The sequence below is a fragment of the Ictalurus punctatus genome, chromosome 3, assembly GCF_001660625.3.
Source record: "Ictalurus punctatus breed USDA103 chromosome 3, Coco_2.0, whole genome shotgun sequence".
Taxonomy (NCBI): Eukaryota; Metazoa; Chordata; class Actinopteri; order Siluriformes; family Ictaluridae; genus Ictalurus; species Ictalurus punctatus.
Window position 1 is genome coordinate 25,671,924 of NC_030418.2, and position 26,706 is coordinate 25,698,629.

The window sequence follows — 26,706 nt, forward strand, 5'->3', positions numbered from 1 at the left end:
CCTGAAGAAACTCAGTCAGCCTTTTCTACCCATTAGAGGACAAAATGTGTTGCAGAGCAACGGATAAATGGATTATGGAGCATCTGTGTGAGGAGTCAGTTGCTGGCAAGAAGAGATTTATATGTTTTCTGTGATTGTCAAATGCTGAGGCTGCAAGCACAGAACTTTAAACAAACCTGCAAGAACATGCCAGAAGCTACCTGTTCTTAAATAACCCCTCGCTTATACACACTCTATGCCTCTGAGGCGCACGCTGGTTCAGACACACTGGTTCAGACACATAGGTAGACATACCCGTTTTCGTCTCTCTTCTCTCTCCCTCCTGTTGTGGTATCACTGCAGAGCAGTGATTGTTGCCAAGGAAACCTGCAATAGGGGAAATGTGTTGAAAAGTGATGAGGCTTCAGCAAACCTGGTGTGTACTTTCCTAGGAGCTCTCAGGAAGAGATATTTACAGCACACAGGCACTGCAAACATGCTTGTCCTTTAAGAAAAACCACAGAGGCTATAAAACCTAAAGCGATTCCCACAAGAACAGCCTTGTGGTGTGCTGTCCTGCATGTTGTCTGAAGAGCAGTTCAATGAAAACAAATGTTTTCTGTTGTAATGAATCCAGAAAGGCTGCACTGCATCGTTTAAACATTGTATAAATGGGCCCTGTTGTGCTCTTTGTCATGAGCTCTCTCTCTCTCTCTCTCTCTCTCTCTCTCTCTCTCTCTCTCTCTCTCTCTCTCTGTGGATGCAGTGAGAGCTGAATCTAGATGAATCATAAAACAAAGGTAAAAGTATGGATGCAAGAATCGGAGGAAAATCCCCAAAGATCTTTGGTGCATATCCGAATGTGTATTTTGGGATGGGAAACAAGATAGAGAGAGCATCTGATAGCAAGAAAGTACACAAAACACATACCTTCAATAGCAAGGGAGTGCATGCTTTCTGTTAGAATTACAGAGAGGATTTTATGAATCTTAATGCAAAAGGGTGAGGAGGAGAGAGCAGAAGCACATGACAAAAGGGAGGGTAGAGATTACATGAGAAACACAGGGAGGGAAAGAGAGAGTGAAACAGGGTGATTGAGAACTAGCATCTCCTAACAGGATTTAATCTACAGCCAACTCCACACTCTCTCCACACAGCTTCTCATAACGTAACTGCCCATTCTCGATATAGCAGCAATTCTACCAAGCTGAGAAACCACAGAAATAGAGGCAAAGGGACTGCAGAGAGAGAGAGAGAGAGAGAGAGAGAGAGATAGAGAGAGAGATAGAGAGAGAGAGACAGAGAGACAGAGACAGGTGCTGCAGGAGGGGAGAGCAGGAAGGAGGAGGAGGAGATTTCTCCTCGAGCAGAACGCAGAAGAGAGAAGCCGCAGTTACAGTTACACAGAGGAATTCCTAAACAGCTGTCCGGCAGACCTCCTGCCTGTGAGGAACGGACACCCAGGGCTAAGAGACGGAAAGACAGGGAGAGTGAGAGACAGAGAGGAAGAGAGGAAGAGAAAACCACTGTAGACTACACTACACAGAAGTCATTTGGGACAGTAACATTTCAAAGACAAGCCATTACTTCTGCAGAAAGAACTGAGAGGTTCATCGTAAGAAGATAAATACACAGGTAAATAATAATAATAATAATAATAATAATAATAACAAAGATGGGAATTACTGGGACACAAGATAATCTGCCAATATGCAGCACACATAATTTTTAAGGTATTATTAAGGTGTCATGTACATGTTGAATTATATGTTTCCTATGCTTTAATTTCTTTTAAAATCTGAGTTAATAGTTATGCTATAAGAGGTATTAGTAAATTGTGCTGCACTGCTGAATGACACTAATAATGCTTATGGTTTCCTGGTTATGACTGTTTAGTAGCCTTAATAAAATTAAAATGCCTGCTCATTTGAGACTCCGAGAAATTCAAGGGGGCGTGTGATTTTCGGTAAAGAAAAACTCTGAAGTAAATTATTCCATTAAATCATTGCATGCATGCCACATGCCTGATTGTGTTTAGTAGGCTTTGTGTCTGTAGAACTTTTGCTAAGTTCTCAGAGCAAAGTGGAAGCACTGACACACAAGTGCAAGATGGACAGAAGTAGTCGAGCATGTGCCCACAACAAGAGTTGAAGCACAGCAAAAGCAACCTGATACTTTTTTGCCACTGCAGCAAACACTTTCCCACTCAGTCGACACACTAACCGCAATAACCGTAGAGCTGCAATCCAGAGGCAGCCAGAAGAACTTGGAGAGTTCTTCCAGCTGTTTTGACGTCCCATTCGTGTTTTTCAACCCTCTCATTTCATCTTCGGCACACGGTGAGCCAAAGACAACATGGGGGCTGAGAACAGAAGGAGAGGTGGACAGCAGGGGAGGGAAAAATAAAGAAAGAGGGAATAACAGAAGAGGCTGAAACGAGAAGAATACTTACTCCACCCTGCCTGTCTCAGAAGATTCAGAACTCTCTAGCCCTCAGGCTCAAAAGGAAGCGCCTAGCCTGAAGTATAATTACAGTTCCCTTTATGTTACAGACTGGCAAGCCAAACTGGAAGAATGTTGAGTGAAGGCTGCCATTAGTCTATGTGCTATCAGCCTTTAATCTCTTTTATTATAGAGTGCAAAAGATGGGGTCTTCTGTCTATTTTGGATGTAGGAATGTTTAGGGTTAAGGGTCGGCCTGCAGAGACAGTTTGGTCGCTCCAATGACATGCTAGTCATTCGTTTTCTCAGTGACATAAGCTGTGCATGTCAAGCATAAGATCATCTCAGTGCCACCGTTGGATGGATCTTAAATACAGCATCAGCAGGAATAACTGCAGAGCCCCAAGCAGCCACCACATTTTCAGCCAAAAAAGGCCAAGGCTAAAATAGGTCAGAGCGACGCTCAGCGACAGCACTGTTGTAAGCACTAAATTAACAGCTGTCTTCAAAATGCACCTCTGCATACTGTACAGTGAGCTTAAACTGCTGAATGTTATCAGTGCACTTGTTTAGATGAGAGCATGCTCATGTTCACTCTAATAATAAGCTGACCCACATTCTCCCAGTGTGATTTAATTACCAAGAACAAATGAGCAAGCTGACATAAGTCAACACAAAGATTCTTACTTACCATCTCACTGTTCCTCATTAAGACCCCTCTCTGTCTAACTGCCCAACTCCGTAATTAAACAGCACCCTCTTAGTGACTGGAGTGGGTCCAGGCTTTGGCTCTCACTCAGCCAGCAGGATCAGAGATACACTGATGACCTGCTGGCATGCAGGCCTTATGCTCCATTGTGGATGATTGAGATAGTACAGCACTAACACCTCTGAAAAGTGTGTGTGACAGAAGGGGGGTGGATGGATTGAAGGGAAATCCATAGTCATATACTGCAGTAGAGGACATGGGCACGGCCATGTGGGTGGCAGAGTGGCAGCTGCTAGTCTTGAAATATGCCTTGCTAGCGGTTTACCCACCCCAATCTGACCTCAAGTCATGTTTGAAAAGTCTTTTACTCATATCCAATTATTCGGACTTAATCATGCATATATAGTTCAAGTTGACTGAATCATTCACAATAGAAAAGCTTGGTAACATATTAAGGTTTAGTAATACAGGGTGTCCCAAAAGTTTCCATGTGCTAGCACCATGTTGGTTGTGCCTCCGTCAGTTGATGTTCATAGATGTCCACTTCCTGGTTGGTCTGCAACACTTTAGTCTTTTTAAATTTGTTAATATGTTTGGCAACAATGTTGTGTGTGATGTACTTGCCATGTTTCCTCTTAAAGTCCATCGCAACCATGCGACAGCTTCCCAATCCAGCCATGAGAATGATTCCAATACTTTTTTCATTTATCATTTTTAAAGACTATCTGGAAAAAAAAAAAAAAGTATGAAAACTTTTGGAAGACATTTTGCTAAAGTGTTTATTTCCCCTATGCAGAGAGACTTTTGGGACACCCTGTAAATCAATTATTACCAATTTATTGACCACTTAAAGATTGATTGTTGTATGAAGCTTTAAAAAAATGCTTTATTTTAAAAGATTTGTTTTGGCAATACTCTTTGCAAGGCAGAGGGACACTTGAACTGGACAAAAGAATCCCTGCTAACCTTTTAATATTTGTTTTCAAATTCCAAATGTAGTATAATGATTACAGATTTATAAGCTATTTTTTAATTAATGAACTATATATTATTTAATTATAAATTATGATTTATTACTGAACCTTAACCTTCACTCAAAGGTTCATCACCTTAAAATTTATCAACTCATCAAGGAAAGTTTGTATAGCTATTGGTTCTCAGCTTCTTATAGAGGTTCTACTTGGAACTTGTTTTGTTGTATGGTCTATAGCTTATGTTGAAGTGTTCACCAAGAGGAATCCTTAAGGGTTCCAGACATAGAGTGTAGAACAACTATGACTCTGATACAGTAATGAGTGATTATGTGGTTGGTTATTTTGCAAAAAAGGAACAAATCAGATATTCTATCAATGTAACTGTGTCCTATACATAATTTAGGTTGTGCCACCTCTTTGTGTGCTCTTGCCCTCCATTTGCAATTCCATGTCTTAAAATCTGGACAAGCCACAAATAGAGGACCAAAGACACACGCTCCCTGCACCTTGTCCCTACTTTTTAAAACCAGTTCAGAATGTTTTTAAAAATCATACTGTAGAAGAGAATGGTGTTTAGTTTAAAACCCACACACTAAATAAAAGAGACACATTCACCACTACAGTGCACTAGTATTATATGTTGGTTATTAATTGTTGTTTTAAAAAAGTGTTATGAATTGCATCAAATTGAACTACTGTGTAATTTTTCAGTTGTTTAATTATAGCGATCTCAGACTGGGTTTTTTGAAGCACTGACAGAATGTGTACTTATTTGTGAAATTCCTCATGTGAAACTTGAGCCTCAAGGCCTGCTTCCCAACTAAAGTGTCAGATTTACTCGCCATGATATGCCTTGACATCAAATCCCACCTCAAAGGGTATTTCATTATTTATTGACATGCATCATAGTATTTGCTGACATATATCCTGCTTTGAAAAGCCCCATGCTCAGCTGTTAAGACATTAGCACTGAACTGCGAGCACTAACCATTTCCGTATGGAAAACAACACAAGATATATGCGTTTTCTTAAAGACGGTTTGAATCAGCAAGTTGTCTTCCAGGGTGTGAGAGCCTGTGAGTGATCAATAATCTAATAGTGGTAATAGTTGGTAATAGTTTTAATGATGTTCTATGGTCTCAGCACTGTAGACAGAGCCCTCTCTTCACTCTCTCTCGTTTCACACATACACACAAAGACTTAAATACACAGAGTTCCTATTAGAAAAGAATGTGGATCCTGATCACTGGTGGGGAGGGGGTGCTTGTGGCACGCGACAGGCTAGATTGTTGGTGTGAATCCAATTTGCTTCCTTGCTGGAGTGTGTGCATCGAGTCAAGGTCAAACTTCAGAGTTGCAGAAATATAATGGAAGTCGAGGGGATTATTATAGTGACTGAGCAGACTGAAGAGAAAAAGACAAAGAAGGAAGTTAGAGATAAATGAAGAGTGCAATGAATAGTTTAACTTGTATACACACACACACACACATTTTTTTTTGCCTTTTACACATTAAAATCTAACCCATTAAAATCTCTTCACCCACACTTTCACATTGCCATATAATATAATTACACTAATTTTAGGCTAAGACAGCAAGAATGCTAACACACATTCATTGTCCATCCATAAAGCTTAGAGAAACTATATATAGCTCCCTGGATGTTAGTCAAATGAGGTTTAGGCTATTTGTGTTTAAATGCATCAGCATCTAAAAATGTCTTTAAAGACATGCGGACTCTTTACTCTCTGGGCTGTGCAAAAGGAGAACACACACACACACACACAAACACACACACTTACATAGAGTAGGCTAAAAAGAACAATGCCACTCATTCAGTCTATGTAGGAAGGAATTATGTAGGCAGTCGTTGTCTAAGTACCATTCATTTTCCCTACACAATGTCCAAAGTACTGTATCCCAGTCCAGAGTGAATCTTGATGTTGTGTAGATGCCCCGTAAATTGTTAGCATTTTACCATAGCCAAGTCATGTATCCTGAGGAAATGGAATCTGTGCTGTTTTGTAAACAGATTGGAATTTCTTCTGTTCTGTCTTCTTTGGCTGTCATTCGCTGTGTTCAGGACAGAGAGAACACAGCGCTGAAGCTTATAGTGTCTTATTTCAGCCAAAAGTCTCCTCCTGTAAGGCTTAATGAACTTTTTTATTTACTTGTAAGCACACCGAAAATTGGATCCGTGATAAAATGTTGTGGTCTGCGCAATATCACTTTTAGTGACATTTATTCATAGCTTAAGATGCTTTTCTGATTGAGGTCTCGGTGGCAAGAAAAGTACTGAGCTGTGCTGCTACAGGAATGTGGATGTTTTTTCAGTCGTACTCATTGGTGTGGAATTGGCCTAGCCACTGCTTTTGTGATAGCTTGCAGTCTGTCAGTGAGGGTCAGTGCTTAGAGGTTTCTCAAAAGTAAATATGTCTATAAATGGGCAAGTAGCCTGCCTCTGCCTCTCTCTCTCTCTCTCTCTCTCTCTCTCTCTCTCTCTCTCTCTCTCTCTCTCTCTCTCTCTCCTGCCCTCAGTTCTCTCACTCTCGCTGTCCTTATCTAGAAATATATCAACATCACTTTAAATGCTCTTAAAACTTGTTGTTTCGGCATCTTGTAATGTACGTGCACCCTAGTTTTGCACATAAATGTGTCTTTTTAGGGTGATCACAAATATCTGGAGAAATACAGGCTTTTCTCCGATTTGCTCTGTCTGCATGGAAGTACAGTAGCTTTCTGTCCTGAGTCATTCTCACTCTGATCCTTCTAAAGCTCCATCTCCTCTCTTAGACCAATGTGGAATCCAGCTGGTCCATATTAGCACATACAAAACAGGAGCCGGACTGACTTTGAGCCAAGAACAGCTTGGGCCCCTCACCATTCATGTCTTTCTGCTTGTTATACTGATGTGAGATCAGGGTTATGATGAAGTCATTTTGGGGGCTGTCCTCGGTGGCACATATTGTTCTTCCCCTCTCCAGAGGCTTTGCTATGAGTTAGGAAAAGTGATATATTTGTTGGGTGGTTTCATGAGAGATACCATATGTTATCAGTGACAAACTGGTATGACTGAGAAGACTAGTCTATAAAAATGTCAACCTGTGCATGGAGGCATTACTTGAAAATTGAATGGAATGCAAAGTAAAACATCAGCTCTGTTCATTACATATTGTACAGAGTACTGCTTTTCATAAGACAGGTCCCTTATGTAAGATGAACCATAAGGCAATAGACAGTAGGTCAGGCTGTTTTCTTGACTGAATCCATAGAACACACTATATAGGTTTTTAAAGGATTTCTACTCGGAACCCTCTCTGATAAGGAAAACTTTGTTGTTGGGTTCTACATAGACCCTTTAAGATTTCCCCTAGAGAAATCAACTGAAGAACTCTGAATGAGTCTAGATATAAGAGAGTGTATTATAAATATTATCCAAAAGTAATATCTTGCTTAGCTTGTAAGAGAATATCATTAAATATAAAATAGCAAAAATAAATCTAAACAATATTAAAAAGAGAAATGTTTCTCTCTGTTTTCTCCAGGTAAAAGACATCCCATCTGGCTTATTTGGACCAAATCAGCCCAACATTGAGGTCTGAGGACACTGTCACTGTATATCTACAATCATCAAGTGCCTGAGAATGTAACTCCACTCATTTTCTTCGGAGAACTCGGATCAGCATCAGTTCTGCATCATAGGATCATAGGGTTCAAAGACATCTTCCTTTCTTCTTTCTCTTCTCTCACGGATTTTACTGTTCTGAGATGCCGGCCAAAACTCCCATCTACCTAAAATCCAACTACAGCAAGAAAGGGAAGAAGTGTCGCCTAAGAGACATTCTATCCCCAGACATGATCAGTCCTCCACTAGGAGACTTCCGCCATACTGTCCACATTGGGAAAGGGGGTTTGTGTGACACCTTTGGTGACATGACCTTCCTTCAGGGCAAGTTTGAGCTGCTTCCTGGTAAGAGTGGCCTCGTTCGACCACAATATGGTGCCCACGGCGAGTTCATGCGAGCTAACAGTGCATCTGACGCCTCCTACATTGAAACTCCATCACCAATACTGAAGAATGCTATTTCCCTCCCTACCATTGGGGGGAGTCAAGCACTGACCCTGCCTCATATCACTACTACTATGTTACCCACGACCCGGGATCCACTGGACGACCTGGGTGGGCCACCCACTCCACCTGTTAACTCAGATGGAACAGATGATCTGGAGATCCTTCAAATGGAGAACCTTCTTCAGTCCATAACTATCTTCAGACGTGATCCCAGTCCTGTTCTAGAGGAGCTTAGTGAGAAATCCTTATTACCTATCAATTTTGTGGAGAAATCACTGGAAAAGAATACCTCCAAGTACACCCCTGAGAATGAGGTTGCTAAGAAGCCAGTAATGTCTATCTTCATCAATGGCAATCACAATGAAAATGGCAACAGCAATAGGAGTACCAAATGGAAAGACAACAGCATCAGCAATAATGGCTATCATGACATGAGCAGTGACATCTTTCAGTACGAAAAAGAGCTGGCCAGCATGAATGGAGATTGGGAAAATAGAGATAGTGGTGTAGAGGAAGGGCGCATTTCTGACTTTGACTTTGAGCTCACTCAAAGCAAGAATCTCTCTCAGGAGTCTGTGAACCACAACACTGGGTCATTGCTGTCTCTCGAACTGGACTTGGGCCCTTCTATTTTGGATGACATACTCAATATCATGGGTAAGCCTGAGTCTTGAACTGTGCCTCTGGCAGAAGCAGGAAGAGAACAGAAAGACTTGCCAGTCAAATCAAACACATAAGGTTTATGGGTATTCTACATTGGAAATTAACTAAAAAGCCAGAACTGCTCCAGTGATATTTCTCTCAGTATATTTCTATCCTCAACATCAACTTTCTGTGCTTAACCAGTGTTGTTTCTCTTGTAGGTCATAAGAGATGCATGCTTTATCAAATTTAGAGAAGCTACACAGATATAGCGTGCCTTTTGATGTCACCATTAGGTTAAATCAAGAACTAAAACTGTTTGGTGTGCTCATCAGTTCCATCACAGGTGTAAATAAAAGCAGTAAATTTTACTGTATTCTGTTGATCACTAATGCACAATGTTACATGCTACAGTATGTAATGATGTAATGATATTGCTCTAAGCAATGTACAGCTGTGTGAATTATCTCCAAACTTTGTCACAACCCTACCCCCACTCCCATCCTGTACAGATATTATATTTATACTGACTCTCTCATTAACTGTGCTAAAAAAGCATCAATGCATATAGCTATGTTTTTACTGTGTGGAGATATAAAATAAAATAAATAAGTAAATAAGTAACTTTCTGATATGTCCCATTTGGTTATCGGTTGGGAAATGAATGATACATTGCTGTGTTCCATGGATGATACATACAATGCCCTCCAATAATTTTCACACCCTTGGTAAATATGAGCAAAGAAGGCTGTGAAAAATTATCATTATTGTTTAACCTTTTGATCTTTTGTTCAGAAAAATTCACAACAATACTCTGCCCTCATGAATATCAAATAATTGCAAGCACAACATAGGTTTACCCATAAAAATATCTTTGTTAAATATAGGTGTGCAACAATTATTGGCACCCATATGAGTTCATATATTTGAAGTATATTCCCACTGATATTTTACATTTTTTTAGCACAACTGGGTGACTAGGAACAGGAAATTGTTCAACCATGACTTCCTATTTCACAGGGGTATAAATATGCTGTAACATATAGGCCAAATTCCCACAGTCATTCATAACAATGGGTAAGACCAAGGATTATAGCTGTGATGTGTTGCAAAAGGTTGTTGAGCTTCACAAAATAGGAAGTGGCTATAAGAAAATAGCAAAAGAAAATTGACAATGCCCGTTTCTACCATCAGGGCAATAATTAAGAAGTTCCACTCAACTGGAAAAGTTATGAATCAACCTTGAAGAGGACGTGTGTCCATAGTATCTCAACGCACTGTGAAGAGGATGGTTCAAGTGGCCAAAAAATCTCCAAAATTCACAGCTGGAGAATTGCAGAAGTTAGTTGCATCTTGGGGTTGGAAAAAATCTCCAAAACTACAATCTGAAGTTACGTATATTACCACAAGTTGTTTGGAAGGGTTTTCAGAAAAAAGCCTCTACTCTCATCCAAAAACTACGTCAAGTGTCTTCAGTTTGCCAGACACTACTGGAAGGGTTCGATAGTCAGATGAAACCAAAATAGAGCTTTTTGGCAATAAACACCAAAGGTGGTTTTGGCGCACACAGAGAGGTAGCCATATGGCTCTTTAAAGTTTTTGGGCTGTTTTTCTGCCAGAGGACCTGGAAATTTTTTTAGGATACATGGCATCATGGACTCTATCAAATATCAACAGATATTAAATGAAAACCTGACTACCTCTGCCAGAAAGCTTAAAATTTGCCGTGGTTGGATCTTCCAGCAGGACAATGATCCAAAACATACATACAAAATCAACACAAAAATGGTTTACTGACCACAAAATTAAAGTCCTGCCATGGCCATCCCAGTCCCCTAACTTGAAACCTATAGTAAACCTGTGGGGTGAGAACTGAAGAGGAGAGTCCACCAGAGTGAACCTCGAAATGTGAAGGATCTGGAGAGGATGGTCTCACATCCCTTGCCATGTATTCTCCAACCTCATCAGGCATTATAGGAGAAGACTCAGAGCTGTTATCTTGGAAAAGGGAGGTAGCACAAAGTATTGAATAAGAGGGTGACAATAACTGTTGCACACAAAGTTGTTTTATATATATATATATATATATATATATATATATATATATATATATATATATATATATATTTAAACCTGTGTTTTGTTTGCAATTGTTTGATAACCATGAGAGCAGAGTATTTTTGTGATTTTTTTTTTAACAAAAGACCAAAGGTTAAACAATAAAGAAAATTTTTCACTGACTTCTTTGCTCATATTTACCAAGGGTGCCAATATTAGTGGAGGGCACTATATATATTTTATTATTAATTTACCTTTCAGTCCAAGAAAGTTTTAATTAAAATAATGAATGCTACGAGGGAGAATATGGACCCCACCCACTTTTTCCCTTGTTTCTGACATTCTTCTAATTCACCCAGAATGCCCTGCAGTGGGATCAGAGGTGGGTGAACAGTGCATCATTTCTACAGCCAGATGCCTGCACTGTTTGTCTACAAGTTGCTTGGTCAGAGAGAAGGGAGAGTCTTTAGCATTCCATACATTCCACTGAAGTAGCACAACTGCACAGGACAGTCCATAAATAAACATCCTGGACATTGAAAAGGGCCATGATCTTTAGTTGAGGGTAGGATTGTAAAAGCTAAAAGCCCAAAAGCAGTTTTCCTTACAAAGAGTGAGATATTTACTAACTACTGTAATTAAGAGCTGTCACTGAATTAATGTTGAAACATAAATATTACCGCCAGACAAGTGTAATTAACATGTCTGGAATTACTTGATATTATTGTTTCTCCTCTTTTCTTGATAAATACATTAAAATGAATTTCAGCTGCTTTCATCTATATGAAATATAGATAGAATTACAGTTATCGTAATGGCAGTTGCTTGGCCCTAAAATCTCATGAAAGGTTTATTTGTTTGTTGCTTGAGGTTATTTCTTAATATCACCCTTGCACTGTGACAAAACTAAATAAGTAGACCCCAGCTGCCATTCATTTCTTTGGGTAATGTAATTAGGTAGTTTTGGGGCAGTCCAAAGTGTGCTGTGAATGAGAACAGAAATAGACTCTTCTTGCAACATTCCATCTAACTGCTCCTGATGTTTGAAAACTGAAGTCATATGTTAACCATTACTTGTGTATTTTCCGCATTGCACTGAATTCTAGTGAACAGATGTGGCTTCAACTCCTTTACTTAAAGAAGCCACAGCATGTGCCTAAACAAGGTGCATAATTAATTTATACTTTGCATGCTTTTTTTTACTCCTGCCTCCACCCTGTGTGGAGTTAGCATGTTCTCCCCATGCTTTGGGGGCTTCCTCCAGTACTCCAGTTTCTTCCCCCAGTCCAAAGAACTCTGTTGTAGGCTGATTGGCATCTCCAAATTGTCTGCACTGTGTGAGGGTTTGTGTGATGTGTCCTGTGATGTGTTGGCACCCTGTCCAGGGTGTCCCCAAGCCTTGTACCCTGAGTCCACTGGGATAGACTCCAGGCTCACTGTGACCCGGTGTAGGATAAGTGGTACATAAAATGGATGGATGGATGCTTTATACGACTTTGTAAGTTTACAAGTTTACATTTACTAAGTCACACTAAGGAATATGCACATTTTGATATTTATGTCAAGAAAACACACACATTGTAGGTATGACTGAAACCTTGTTACAGAGGTAATAACGTGCTTACAATGACATGGCATTGGGCTAATCACAGCTTTAGTCAGTTCTGAGTTATACTCCAGAGCATGTACTTGACAGATCTAGGATTTCATTCATGGTGGACATTTTAGATGTGAATAAACATACTGTTTTCAGATTCAGGAAGATTATACATACTTAGTGAGTACAAACCCAGCTTAATCAACAGACCATGTATTATATAGTATATATTTTTCTCTAAATACTCATTATTCTCCTCTTTCTTTGTTTTGCTTGAAATCTTTTCCTTTTTGTGGATGAATATTATGGCCTCAGTTCAGACTTAAAGTGGCTGGCAGCCAGTTTTAGTAATATAGGAACTGTAGCTCATTGTGTATGTAAAGCATTTATATAAAGCATCATGTATTTATGTATATTTTGAGGGTGGCTACTGTGAGACATATAAAAAGAGAGCTGCAAAAAGAAAAAAGGCTTTAGAAATGTTCAGATTTAAAGCTAAAAATGACATGTCTGTTATTTTAGTGGTGACCATTAGCAAACATGCACACATCAACTGTTCATATTTAAGTCAGATATTAAACTGATGGATAGGTTGGTCTCAATGTTGAAGTTGTGTGTTTTCCCGCCAAAATTACCATATAGGTTCATGGCAACCTCCCCATAAACCTCAATGTTCAAGAAAATGCCCATGTCCACGGTTTATGCTAATTGACAACCACATTAAAAAACGCACTATTTTTTGGTTGTTGTTGCTGTTGAAGAAATCAGTTTACCCATAGACTTTGGAGATTTCTTTCTGTCTTCAATCCCTTCACGACTATGAGACACTGAAAGATGATGGTTTGAGCTTTAAATGTGCAGCAGTCTGGCAACTGTTAGTGCCATGTAACATTCACACAGCAAAGTAGAAACACCTAAACATTGAAGTTGGACCTCTCTTTTTCCATGCCTTATTACTGTCTACACTGTGCGGTCAGGAGGTGTGGACATGCTAGACAGTGGAAGAAGGTTTATTTGTGCTCTCTTTAATACAAATCTCCTCCAGATTTGTATTAAAGCACGAGTGAAAAAAAAACTCCTACGAAAGATTTATTTTTCTTCAAGACCTGTCTTTCTGTCCAGAGTAAGTGCTGTGTTTTATAGTGACTGGATTAGTCATGCAGAACAGATCCCAGTGATGAGTGGAAAATAGAGTATATTCACCTTAGAATGAAACTGGTGAAATGTAATTTATTTTTGTTTCTGCTGCATTATATGTAAAAAGGGAGTCAAACTCTGTCTTCCTTTTTGTGAGCACTCGTGAGGTCATATGACTATTGTGTTTTTAATGTATTACAAATACATATTTTCTTTAAACATGTGTCATTAAACAATGTTCACTTTTGTTTCACAACTGTGACAATAAATGCATTCATTCATACCACAGCTTTTTTTTTTTTTTTTTTACTATAGCACATAATCTCATCATTTTGTATTTTGCTGCACTGGATAATCCATCAGTATATACACTCATATACACCAAATTAATTTCTGAAGGTTTTACACACACAAATTATCCATTTTAACAAGCGTTTTATCAACTATATTGGAATGTTATTTATGGGTAATCAGAATAAACACAGATATGCAGTTTATCCACAGTCTATATGTCTTGAATCACATTTTTTAAGTGAACTGTGCTGGGACAACCTGGACTGTCCCAATCTTTTATGTTACATGGGCATGGCCATACTATATTTGTGCATTATGAAAATTAAAGGTGATATTTAATACAAGAAACTGTTGTGTATCACAGTGCAATTCAATATTATTTGCAAACTCATATGGGCCAAGTGGAATGAAGTAGCAGGCTGTATTTGTCTTACCGTCCATGAGTTTGACACCTCTCATATACAAGTAGCACTTGCATCCAAGAATAACTCCATACTGTCTCATAATTCTTATTGGTATATATATATATATATATATATATATATATATATATATATATATATATATATATATATATATATATATATATATACACACACACACACACACACACACACATAATATATATATATATATATATGTGTGTGTGTGTGTGTATGTGTGTGTATGTATGCATATGAAGCTAGAGAGCAGTTGCTTTCCTTTGCCTGGAATGAGGTGAAACTGTCAGGTTTCTGATAAATATGCTTTGGCCTATGGTCAAAAGTAGGATTGCCAAAGAAAGCATAACTCAAACTGGGGGAATTTCTCCAACTGTCCCAGAGCGGGGCTCAGAATAATGTGAACAGTGTCTCGCTGACCCTGAGCTGTAACACACCAAGCTCTCACCAATCTGAGACAGCACCTACAAACAGGATGGGAACCTGGAGGCAAGTTTTTCTATCACATGTTCTAGTTCCATGGAGAGGGTTTATGATACAATTGCATTTTCCTTCATGTTGGTGTTGAGGAGCCTGCTGAACAAAACCTACTTGCCCAAAGGGGAGGACAAGAGGAAGTGCAGCATACACGGCTCTGTTTGACAGATTGAATGTAATTTCTTATACAGAAAATTATAAAGAGATACATTTCTGAAAATGGAATGGTGTTGATTATCATGTGGATAAAGGAGTTTTGGCAGGAGAGGTGCTTTTACTAAATGTTGCTGGATCGAGTGTACCTATTCAGTGGGCCAAGTCTGCAGACCAAGTCCCACTTGTCTAAATTGTTCTAGGCTGAAAAAATGAAAGTGTTATTTGACATTGTCAGGTTTTCCAATAAAAATGGTTGTATGACAAGTCACTGAAACCACTGGATAAATGCATTAAATCACAGTTTTGTTTGTTAATAATAAAACAGGGGAACAAAAAGATAAAAGCATGACATGAAAATCAAAAAAACAAAAAGCTGCATAGTGATAGAGCTAATGAGAATGATAATTACTGAACACTGATGGAGTACATACATGCCACTGTGTGCCATGCTCACAGTTGCTTGTTAGTTTTTACATTTACATTTATGGCATTTGACAGACGCCCTTATTCAGAGCGACTTACATTTTATCTCATTTTACACAACTGAGAAGTTGAGGGTTAAGGGCCTTGCTCAAGGGCCCAACAGTGGCAGGTTGGTAGTGCTGGGAATTGAGCTCAAGACCTTCCAATCAGGAGTCTGATGAGGGGTCCACGTTCAGTCTTAACCACTGAACTACCACTGTCGTTTTTCCCATGTGCTCTGTATCTCTGGAAGCTGATGACACTGTAAACAGTCTCATCACAGACAGTGTGACAGAGAACAGATGAGACATTGTGTATTCAGCAAGCAAAAGTAGTAGCTCACTGCTAAACTCCCAAGAAGAAACCTCATCCAAAAAGTGATGATTTAATTCCATTCCAGAGAGTACATTCAAGAATTTCCAAGTGTACACTATATAGTTGATGTTTCTTTGTTTCTTAGATTGGGTCTACTGGGAAACCTCTGTAAAAGGGAAACATTCTGCTGTAGGGTTCTAAACGGAACCTTTAAGGGTTTTCCCAGTGGGACAAGCCAAGTAAACCTTTAAGACTCTATATGTAACATTTTTAAGAATAAAGGCACCGTCTTTACAGGGATAAGGATTTTTGTTTACATTTATTCATTCCATTTTTATCCCAGGGGATAAAAACCGATTAACTTATCATAACTACATAACTTGTTCTTTATTTAGGAAATGTTCCTTAATTCTACTGAATGTTGGTCTATGTCTCTTTTAGCGAGGGTTCCATATAAAACCTCTGTAAGCAGCTAAGAACCCTCAACTATTCAAAAAAAAAATGTTTAGTTCATTTTAGTTTTAGTAGTTTTTCAGTTGTAGTTTAGTTGTAGTTGTTTAGACTGTAGTAAATATTTTGGATAAAACAATATTAAAAGCAAGAGCAATGGATAAAGCAAACACACACACACACACATGCACACACACACACACACACACACACACACACACACACACACACACACGTTAACTTATTATTAATTAGTTTCCAAAAAAATCAAAAAAAGTCATGCAGTGCTGAACCTGTGAGGCTTATAAAGGAAAACTAGACGTGTTCATGTGTTAATTCAAGACAAATTATTTTTAAGTGACTAAGGATTTGAATGATTTTAAATACTAAGTGTTCGCAGATTGCAAACAGCCAAATTGACTGAATAAATAGAAACAAAATTTTGTTTTAAAATAGTATAGTTCCTCTTTAAGGTTTAAACAAGACTAAATATTCCAGTTAGGAGGCAAATGATTCCATTGTATTCATAACCCTTCATTATAACAAGTAGTGGTTTTCAATGCCAGTCTTGAACCTATATTATTCTATATGATTGTAACAAGCATAATATTAAATAAACATGAAATAAACTTTAATATTAGTTAAAAATGTAAATTATTAAAAATATTAATATTGAAAATATAAATATTAAATAAACTTAATATTAAAGTTAGCGTTCACAAAGTTTTATTCACAAAAAATTGTCCTCATTTACACTTTTTTCCTCTTTATTTCATCAGTTCAGCAAGTAAAAAACTATTGTACGTGAATATGTTTTTAAATATATTTGTAAAATTTCTGAGTATTTAAACCAATATTCTGATATAAATTATGCTTTGAAGCATGTCCGAGCACAAAACTAAACTGTATTAGTGTGTAATCAACCAGCAAGAGAGCTGACATGTGGGGGCTGGAGAATTTCTAAAGCTGCTTACCAAGTGAATATAGATTTATGCAAATAAGGAGGCTAGGTGAAAAGTCTCTCTGTCCTATGCCACTGCAGTCACCACATTGCAAATCTTTTCCACTTACCATGTCAAGAGCCTAATACTGAGCTGTAACTGTCCATTAAGTATCACACTTTCAGTTTTTGCTATAGTACACCTTAGGAATGCACTGCAACCACACAAGTGCTTTACAGTGACACATTACTGGGAAATATGCACAACAAAACTATACTTAATATTAATATAATTAATATGGGTCGAACTCAGTACGTCACATTTAGTTATAGCCATCAGGATGACTTACAGCAATATGATACTTAGTAGCAATTGCCTACTGATTATATTTAGATAAGATATATCCAGAAGTTAAATTGGGCAGAGTGTGAAGTGGATTGGAGCTCTGGCACCTTTGATTTATACTGTATAAATCTCAAGAAGCTACAAGCTCATGTCATGATTTGATGGATATGTAAATCATAGAACAATATTCATTCATTCATTTAATTTTTTTTCTAACTGGTGCCGCAAGTTTCTAACCATGCAATTGTACAGAATTTCTTTGTATGCTGTAGCATTACAATTTCTCTTCACTGGAACTAAGAGGCCCCAAACCTTTCCCAGCAAGACAATGCCATGAAGACCTGATGTGCCAACGTTGGAGTAGAAGAATCTGACCAGCCTGCACAGAGATCCAACCTCAACACCACTGAACACCTTTGGGATGAACAGGCCTCCTTGCCCAGCATCAATGCCTGACATCATTAATACTCTTGTGGCTGATTGGACAAATGCCTACAGCCACATTAAAAAACCTAGAGGAAGGCCTTCCCAGAAGAGTGTAGGGAATAAATCTGGAACGGACTGTTCAATAAGCACATATGGCTGTGATGGTCAGATGTCCACAAGCATTTGGTCATATAGTGTATGAGATTATTGAAGCAAAATGAGTTCATTATGCTAGTTTAAAGGCTTTACTGGATTATGAACCTTTTCCAGAAAAGATAGGAAGACATTCTGATGTCATTTTGATGCAAAAACGGACAAGAATAAAATTTTAGGAATAAATTTAAGAAATACTTAAATACTAAAAGGTCTGGCCATGTAATTGTTGTTTGTTCACATTTCCATGATATCACTGAACTCCATATAACACAATTAACAGTACTGTTTCCATGAAAGAAGAGTCCCAATTTTTAAAAAAAATCCCAATTTAACCAATGCATTTATCCACAGACATAGACAGACAGACAGACAGACAGACAGACAGACACAGATGCAGACAGACACAGAGGCAGACACAGAGACAAATCACAGTGCAAGTTAAGTAGATAAATGTCTTGTTTCTAGGTAGCTGATTTGGGAATTCGCAACCTTCAGGTCACTCACTAGCTTAAGCTGGGCTATCACTGTTCATATAAAGTCCTGCTAACGTATTAGAAAAAATAATTTCTGTTTACTCTAACGTATTATACAAAACTACAAAATGTTAAATTTATGAACATGTTTTAGGTAATCTATTTTCAGTCCATATAACATTGTCCAAATTTACTTTGTGTCCATCCATTCATTTTCTGTACCACTTATCCTACATAGGGTCACAGGGAGTCTGGAGCCTAACCAATAGAACTCGGGGCACAAGGAGGGGGGTGCCCTGGACAGGCACACCCTGGCAGGGCACAATCGCACAGACATTCACACACCCCTGACAATTTAGAGATGCTAATCAGCCTACAATGTTTATCTTTGGACTCGAAGAAAACTCCCTGAAGCACTGGGACAACATGCAAACTGTGCGCACACAGGACGGAGGTGGAAATTGAACATCTAGCCCTGTAGGTGCGAGGCAAACATGCTAACCCTTACTTCATGTCCATTTTCTTTAATTAAGCATGGCAAAAAAGAAGAGTTTAACCTTTCTGCTCTACAGCTTATGAGGTCCAGTGCTAAAGAAGATTAGAAGTTCCCTTAGAAGATCCATTAGACATTATCTTACAATTGGTATTATCTTAAACATTTACATTTTATTTTTAATAGAAAATTTTTTAAGAGTCATGGAACAAAATATTATAGATGCGTTTGACTTCTGGGGAATACTGCCACACTCTGTTATAAAGAAGGAAGAACCATTTGTTGCAATATATACACATAGCATTATAACAATATTCTCCCAGTTACCCCAATTATCCCAGTGGTAAAGATACAGCAAAGCAGCCTGATTTTTCCACCTCTATTTTTGAAAACCATAGCAAATAATCAAGTTTAGGTCAGCACTACATTCCAGTTATTATGGCTATAAACCTCTTTCACTTTCTGCCTTTTATGGCAAAGTTTCTCTGTCTGTTTCTCACATCTGTCTTTCTCACTTCATCTGCCTCAGGCTCTCTGTCCTTGTCTGTCTTTCTCCTTGCCCTCTTATCGTAGGTCAGGGGGTCTCTGCCACTTTCACAGTCCACGATTCTATAAGCCATCACAGCACTGTCATGCAGTCACATATGGAAGAAGTTTCTGGGAGGTTTCTCTGGTCCTGGTGTTCCATCAGTGAGCAGCAGCAGCTGGCAGAGTTTCCCTTTATGCCTTGTTTACAGTGAGCTTTCACACATTCATTCATTCCCTTACAGCTACTAAAGGAAAAAGGTACACAAGTGTAAACCTTTGTTTATGATACAGCTCTGTGTATGCAAAAGGTTTATTTCTTTCATTCAATAAAAAATAGAAACGCTTAGTTCTCACCTTATAAGTGTCTAAGCAGTAGTTCTACACTAAGCTGTACAGCACTGTTTAATTTAACTGCACATAGCTGAAAAATAGGCTCTTTAAGCATTAAACATGAAATTTTGACACAGCAATGTAAGCTTGATCTTACACTGTAAGTATATGTATTGCAATATACAGTGCTGTGACACCGTTATTGCCTCCATCCTGATTGCTTCTGTTTTTGTGTATATCTCATACTAAACTGTTTCAGAAATTAAAACTAAATCTAAGATAAAACAAAGACAACCTGAGTAGACACAAAATACAGTTTTATATTGAAGCAAAAAAGTTATCCAATACCAATTGGGCCTGTATGAAAATGTATTTGCCCCCATAGATACTAATTCCTAAAATCTAATGGGGTTCATAATGGGGTTCAGCTGGACTAGACACAACTCGGCCTGATTACTGCAAACCCTGCTCAATCAAATCAGCACTTACATAGAACTTTTTCAACAGCATGAAGTTGGTTAAAAGGTTTTACCCTGTAAAACAAAATTCAACAAAATTCCAGAAATGATGAGGAAGAAAGTGATTGAAATACATCAGTCTGGGATGTATAAGGGTTACAAAGCTATTTCAAAGGCTCTAGGACTCCAAAGAACCACAGAGACAGCCATTATCTCCAAATGGAAAAACTCTGCAATTACTCATCCAGAAAGTCACACAACAACCAAGGACAACATCAAAGGACCTACAGGCCTCTATTGCATCAATAAGGTCACTGTTCATGGCTCCAGTATCAGAAACACACTGGACAGAAATGGCATCCATGGAAGAGTGGTGAGGCAAAAAGCACTGCTAACCCATTAAGGCTCGACTGAATCTTGTCAAAACACACCATGATGATCATCAAACGTTTTGGGAGAATGTTCTGTGAATTGATGAGTCAAAAGTGGAACTAGTTGGAAGACAGGGGTCCCGTTGAAAGAACATCATCAAGCATGGTGGTGGAGGCATGATGGTGTGGGGATGCTTTGTTGCTTCAGGGCCTGGGCAACTTGCAATAACTGAGGGAAAATGCTCACTACCAGAAAAAGAATATCCGGTCTTCAGTCTGTAAGTTGAAACTTAAACACAATTGGATTATGCAGCAAGACAATGATCCAAAGCATAGAAATAAATCCTAGTCCTAGAAGTAATTGAAAGACTGATCTCCAGTTATCGGAAGTGTTTGGTTATAGTTATTGCTGCTAAAGGTGGCACAGTCAGATTTTAATCAGGGGCAATTAGTGATAGGTGTTGTAACTTTTATAGGTGTTGATAACTTTTTTTTGCTTCAATAAAAAATAAAAACTGTATTATGTGTTTACTCATGTTGGCTTTGTTTTATGTTGTATTTAGTTTGAAGATCTAAAACTATTTAATATGAGATATACACAAAACAGAAAAAATACGGATTTGAAAAATACTTTTTCACAGCATTGTACTACATGTAGTGAATTACCTACTGCATCAAAGTAAAAAGCCACACTAAATGACTTACATAGCATTCATGCTAATATCACTGCCAATGCCATGTGCCATCCTCTCACAGATCACCAACTTGCCAAACCTCTGCCTTAACACATCAAAATTGCGTCACATAGCCACATTGCATCCTGGAACTTTGAGTACAAAAATTTCAGTCTCCAGTACTTCTACACTGGATTTCCCATTAAAATGCCTCACAGCTCCAAGGTCCCAGGTTCACTCCTGAGCTCAGGTTACTGCCTGTGTGTAGTTTCCAAGCATGTTCTTCCCATGTCTGTGAAGGTGCTAACAGCTAAATCTGATCTTTATCACTTATGTTTGAAATTATTGAAACATTTTTCTCATATTAAATGCCATCATAACTGTGCTAACAATGTCCCCATGTGACATCAGTGTGGCACACAACCACTAACTTCACACAGCAGTAATGAAAAATACAGCACCAACCAACAAATTAGCACCAGAATTGCTAAACACATCACAAATATTATAATATAAACATGGTTAATGTGTTTCAGGGTGGAGGTTTCCTTTAATGTTTAAAAAAAAATGTTTACACAATAGTTTCATTTAGCTTTGTTGTATGAAATGTAGACATCTAGACATTGTTTGATGTCATTTTCCTGCCATCTGATGTCATCTGCCTGTTCTTTATGAGCAAATTAAAAAAGAGATTAATTATATTTAAAATGACCACAGAACACCCATCAGGTCCATTTAAGATTACTCATTAGCTGTGATATTTTCCTGAGAGCTGCACAGCTCACTTATCTACACAGTTTACTCTCTGTGGACACAGCTCTTGTCTAGAAAGGAAGTAGTTTATACAATATGCCATTAGGCTGGCTTCTGTCCTAGTCTTTCCTGTGAAGTTCAGATCACAAGCACAATACTGAGGAATTCACTTCTATTTTCTCATCACACAGTACAAAGACCTGGGCCAACAGCCTATTATCTTCAACAATCAATGTGTTTACAAACATACAAAGTCCAGGCCATACTGTAGGCTGAATAATACTAATAATAGGATGCATGGTGGTTTAGTGGTTAGCACGTTTGCCTCACACCTCCAGGGTTAGGGCTCAAATCCCCCTCTGCCCTGTGTGTGCAAAGCCTGCATTTTTTCCCTGTGCTCTGGGGGTTTCCTCCCCAAGTCCAAAGACATGTGCTGTAGATTGTAGTGTGTGAGTGGGCATACTATTGTGCCCTGAGATGGGTTGGCACCCTAGGGTTGTTCCCTGCCTGCTGCCTTGAGTTCCCTGGGATAGGCTCCAGGCTCCCCCGTGACCCCATGTAACATAAGCAGTACAGAAAATAGATGGATAATAATAATAATAATAATAATAATAATAATAATAATAACAATAGTGCACAGTTGTACAATCAACAAATCGTATTAGTTTTATCTTCAAACTGAGAAAGATACATCTGAATAATATAATATTCATGAACTAGCATTAATGAGTCACTGGGCTTAGATCATACATGTTTTTGAAGTGTAAGATGCAATGCAGCATTTTAGTAGTACACTCCGTCACAGAGCAGCTTTGCAACCAAATGAGTAATCAAAGCATATTAATATTCATTTATTATAGCTTGACTATTTTCTTGCAGGAGAGTTGCTCAAGTGGTTTTCGTTAGCCTGCTTTTAAATGTCATGTAATGCTATGCCAGGATATTTTTTGTCAAACATTTTTGAGCATTATCAACCATTACTATCTGTCTTTTTATTCAAGCAGAAAGCTTCACCATAACCCCTCTGACCATCTGCTGCATGAAGAATGCATTTACTCCAAGACACACCCTGGGTATTTTCTGCAAAGACTGTGGTCAATAAACCCTGACCTCTTTAAAGTCAAGGGTCAACCCTGACCCTGGCCCTGAGACCTCAGATGCAGCTAGGTATGCAGCATGGTATGTTGTATAAAATAGCATAGGTAGAAGACACTTCATTGTAATCAACGACTAGGCATATTTTAGAATGAACAATCCCATCATGGTGGAAAAACATATCTATATACAAAAGAATGTATCGGTTGTGTGCACGTCCTGTGTTGTTATATTCAGCACCTCAGTTAAAGGAAGTGGATTTTTTAAATGTTCAGATCAGGGCTGAGTTTCTCAAAAGTATTCCAGCAGAAAGAGCATTATGCAATGGCAGAGTGAGCATCACAGTAAACACTCCCCATCAGTTAAGATAATCTTAATTCAATTCAGTTCAATTTGATTTGATTTGAATTGAGCCTTTAACAATGGTCATTATCATAAAGCAGCTTTACAGAATCATAATTCTGGATATATTTATTTTGAATTTATCCCTAATGAGAAGGCCAGAGGCAATGGTGGCAAGGAAAAACTCCCTGAGATGACATGAGGAACCAAACTCAAAATGGAACCCATCCTCATCTGGGTGACACCGGATAGTGCGATTGTAAATAATTTCCTTTTTATAACTATATACTATATAGGCAAAAAGTGCAATTGTGTAACCAGGAGTTTATGCGCAAATTATGAAAAAGGAGCTTAACTGTACAATGCTTTTGGGAAACAGGGTCCTGACAGAACAAAAACATTAAACTTAGTTCTGTAATATTAGCATGATCTGTCTGGAATAGCAGTTTTTCTAATCATTTATTCAGTCGTTCATTTAATCATCCATATTCAGAAACCTTTATCATGATTAGGGTTGCACTGTATCTGGAGCCTATCCTAGGGACATCCTTGATGAGACACAAGTCACCATGCACCGACATTCACACCTGTGGCAATTTCATGTAGTCATTCATTCTACTGGAATTCTGAAATTGAATCTAATACCTAGAGTGCAAACCTGACATGTAAATAACCCAATAAAAAAAAAGTTGGCCTTAAGGATCAACCCACAGTAAAACGTTTGCTCCAGCACTTCTGACGGACTGGAAAATTCCACACTTGTGAGTATCATGTTTCATTAGACTTATGGGTGGCCCAAGCCCAAATTTAATAGTGTTAAGATCAGAAAGGTCTGTGGGTGGTGTGAACCATAACCTGAGGCTTCAATCTACATTTTACACAAGGTTAAAATCAGAGGCTGATAAAGGAGCCAAAAATTTTACTCACATACAAGTAAAACTACTTATAAAAATAATTACTCAAGTAACACTATAAGTAATAATGTTAATAATGTTAATAAGAGTAATAAAGTATCCAACAAGAAGACTACTCAAGTAGCAAGTTATTTGTTACTTCAGATGCTAACAGTAGAACCAGTTCTTGTTCATTTACAAGGTCCGGCTTAGGTGAGACGGGGTCTGAACAGTGGCAACTGAGTCAATATTCTCTTTGTAAATAAGCAGGGCTCTATCTAACCACCATTATAGTTCTTCAAATGCTGCCCAAACACACTGAGACACTATTGTTATACTAACCAAGGGGCACATATTAGTTCAGTGGTTAAGTGTGGACTGACACTGTTGAGTCCTTGAGCAAAGCTTGACTGCACAGCTTTATCCTATAACCGAAGTTCTAATGTTATCCTATAACCAAATATCAATGTTCCTTTCAACTTTTGTTTAGACAGGTCTCACTATTATTTGAGCTAAATTTGATGAAGATTGGCCATAATTTGAAGGAGGACTAGCAAAAATGGCACTTAGATGGATGCATTTTTGGAATTTTATTGTACCTTTTGACAAGTAAGTGGTGATGTGACTAAATCTGTTGCATAGCCTTAGTGCATGGTCCTGAAGTTACCTACCAAGATTTGTGTCAGTGTGCAAGGTCTTTGCTGAGATGCAGCCTCACTTCCTGTTCGGCGGCTTTGTTGGCACATTACAGGCAAACCATTTGGACTGTCAAAATATTATTTAATAACTTTTGTCCAGACTGGCATGAATATGATGTATGCCAAATTTGGTGTTGATTGTATATAACTTGTAAAAGGAGTAGCGAAAAACAAAATCCAAGATGGTTGACAGGAAGGGAAAAAATTAGAAGGTGTTACAATTCTTGACCACAAAGTTGTGTCATCACAAAACTTCTTGGTTACATTCAGTGCATGGTCCTGAATATACTTATCACGATAAGAGTATGTTATTAAAAAGATAGTTTTGCGATGATACATAGATGCATTGCTGAGATACACCCTTGCAACCTGTTTTTTTTTTTTTTTTTTTTTTTTGCACACTTGCATTTGCCAGTGGCTTACAAGAGAATGGCTTTGAATATCAATATTCCTTTGATAAATTTTGTTCAGACAGGTCTCAAGATAATGTGAGCCAAATTTGGTAAAGATTGCACAAAATTTGGAGGAGGAATAGCAAAAATAGCAGTTAAATGTAAGCATTTTTAGCATGTTACTGTTACTTTCTACCAGTAGGTGGTGCTGGCATGAAATTTGTTGTATAGCCTCAGGTCATGGCCCTGAAGTTGTCTACCAAGTTTTGTCTCCGTGCGCAAAGTTATTGCTGAGATATGGCCTCATTTCTTGTTTGGCGGCTTTGCTATCAGGTTTGGAGTAATCAAAATTCTTTTGATAACTTTTGTGAGGTTTACTCTAATGATGGCATGTGCCAAACTTGGTGATGAATCAACACCAGCTTTTAAATGTTGGACACAAAAGTTATGACCATAAACATACTATCAAAATTAGGAGCAAATTTGACCCGATGGTGGTGCTAGAGCATTGGCAGCACTTGGCCCAAATTTGTTCAGAATCTTCCTTAGACCTCCCCAGTCAGTGTGTCAAATTTCACAACTCTTTACCAGACTGTTCTATGGGCTGCCATAGACAACCTAGCCAGAAGAGGAAGAAGAAGCAGAAGTAAATAATAATAAAGAAAGGTAGAATAAGAATAGGGTGCCTACACATGTTTTGTGCTTGGCCCCTTAAAAGTGCAAATCAAATGTTTGGACCTGCTCATAGGAGAGTTCATTTTTATTACAGTATAATAATGAAGACATTAACACTATGAATTAACAAATATGGAATTACGCACTGACCAAGGAAAGTGTTAAACAAATCCAACTATTTTATATTTTAAATTCTTAACAATATTCCTGATGAAGCTTTATAAATTTAACTTTAAGCAAAAACTACTTATTACATTTAATTACTTATTGAAATTGAATTGCATTTACATTTCTCCTGGAAACAAATTTCAAACATAGGCCTTTATTAAAAGATAGTGAAAAATATATACTGAACCTTTGACTGGTAGTGTACAATTAACAAGTATTGTAGCAATGTACTGTATATATGTATATACTGAATGCATTTATGTAATTATATACATAAATATTAGGCTTGAC

General features: G+C 38.1%; 1 protein-coding gene across 1 annotated transcript; it reads left to right on the forward strand.

Moving 5' to 3' along the window:
• Nucleotides 1-1,070: 1,070 nt before the first annotated feature.
• Nucleotides 1,071-9,442, forward strand: cdc42ep3 (CDC42 effector protein (Rho GTPase binding) 3). Its single transcript, XM_017462807.3, has 2 exons — nucleotides 1,071-1,614; nucleotides 7,650-9,442. The coding sequence occupies exon 2, from the start codon at nucleotides 7,873-7,875 to the stop codon at nucleotides 8,848-8,850; it is 978 nt and encodes a 325-aa protein (XP_017318296.1). The 5' UTR covers nucleotides 1,071-1,614; nucleotides 7,650-7,872; the 3' UTR covers nucleotides 8,851-9,442.
• Nucleotides 9,443-26,706: the final 17,264 nt, after the last annotated feature.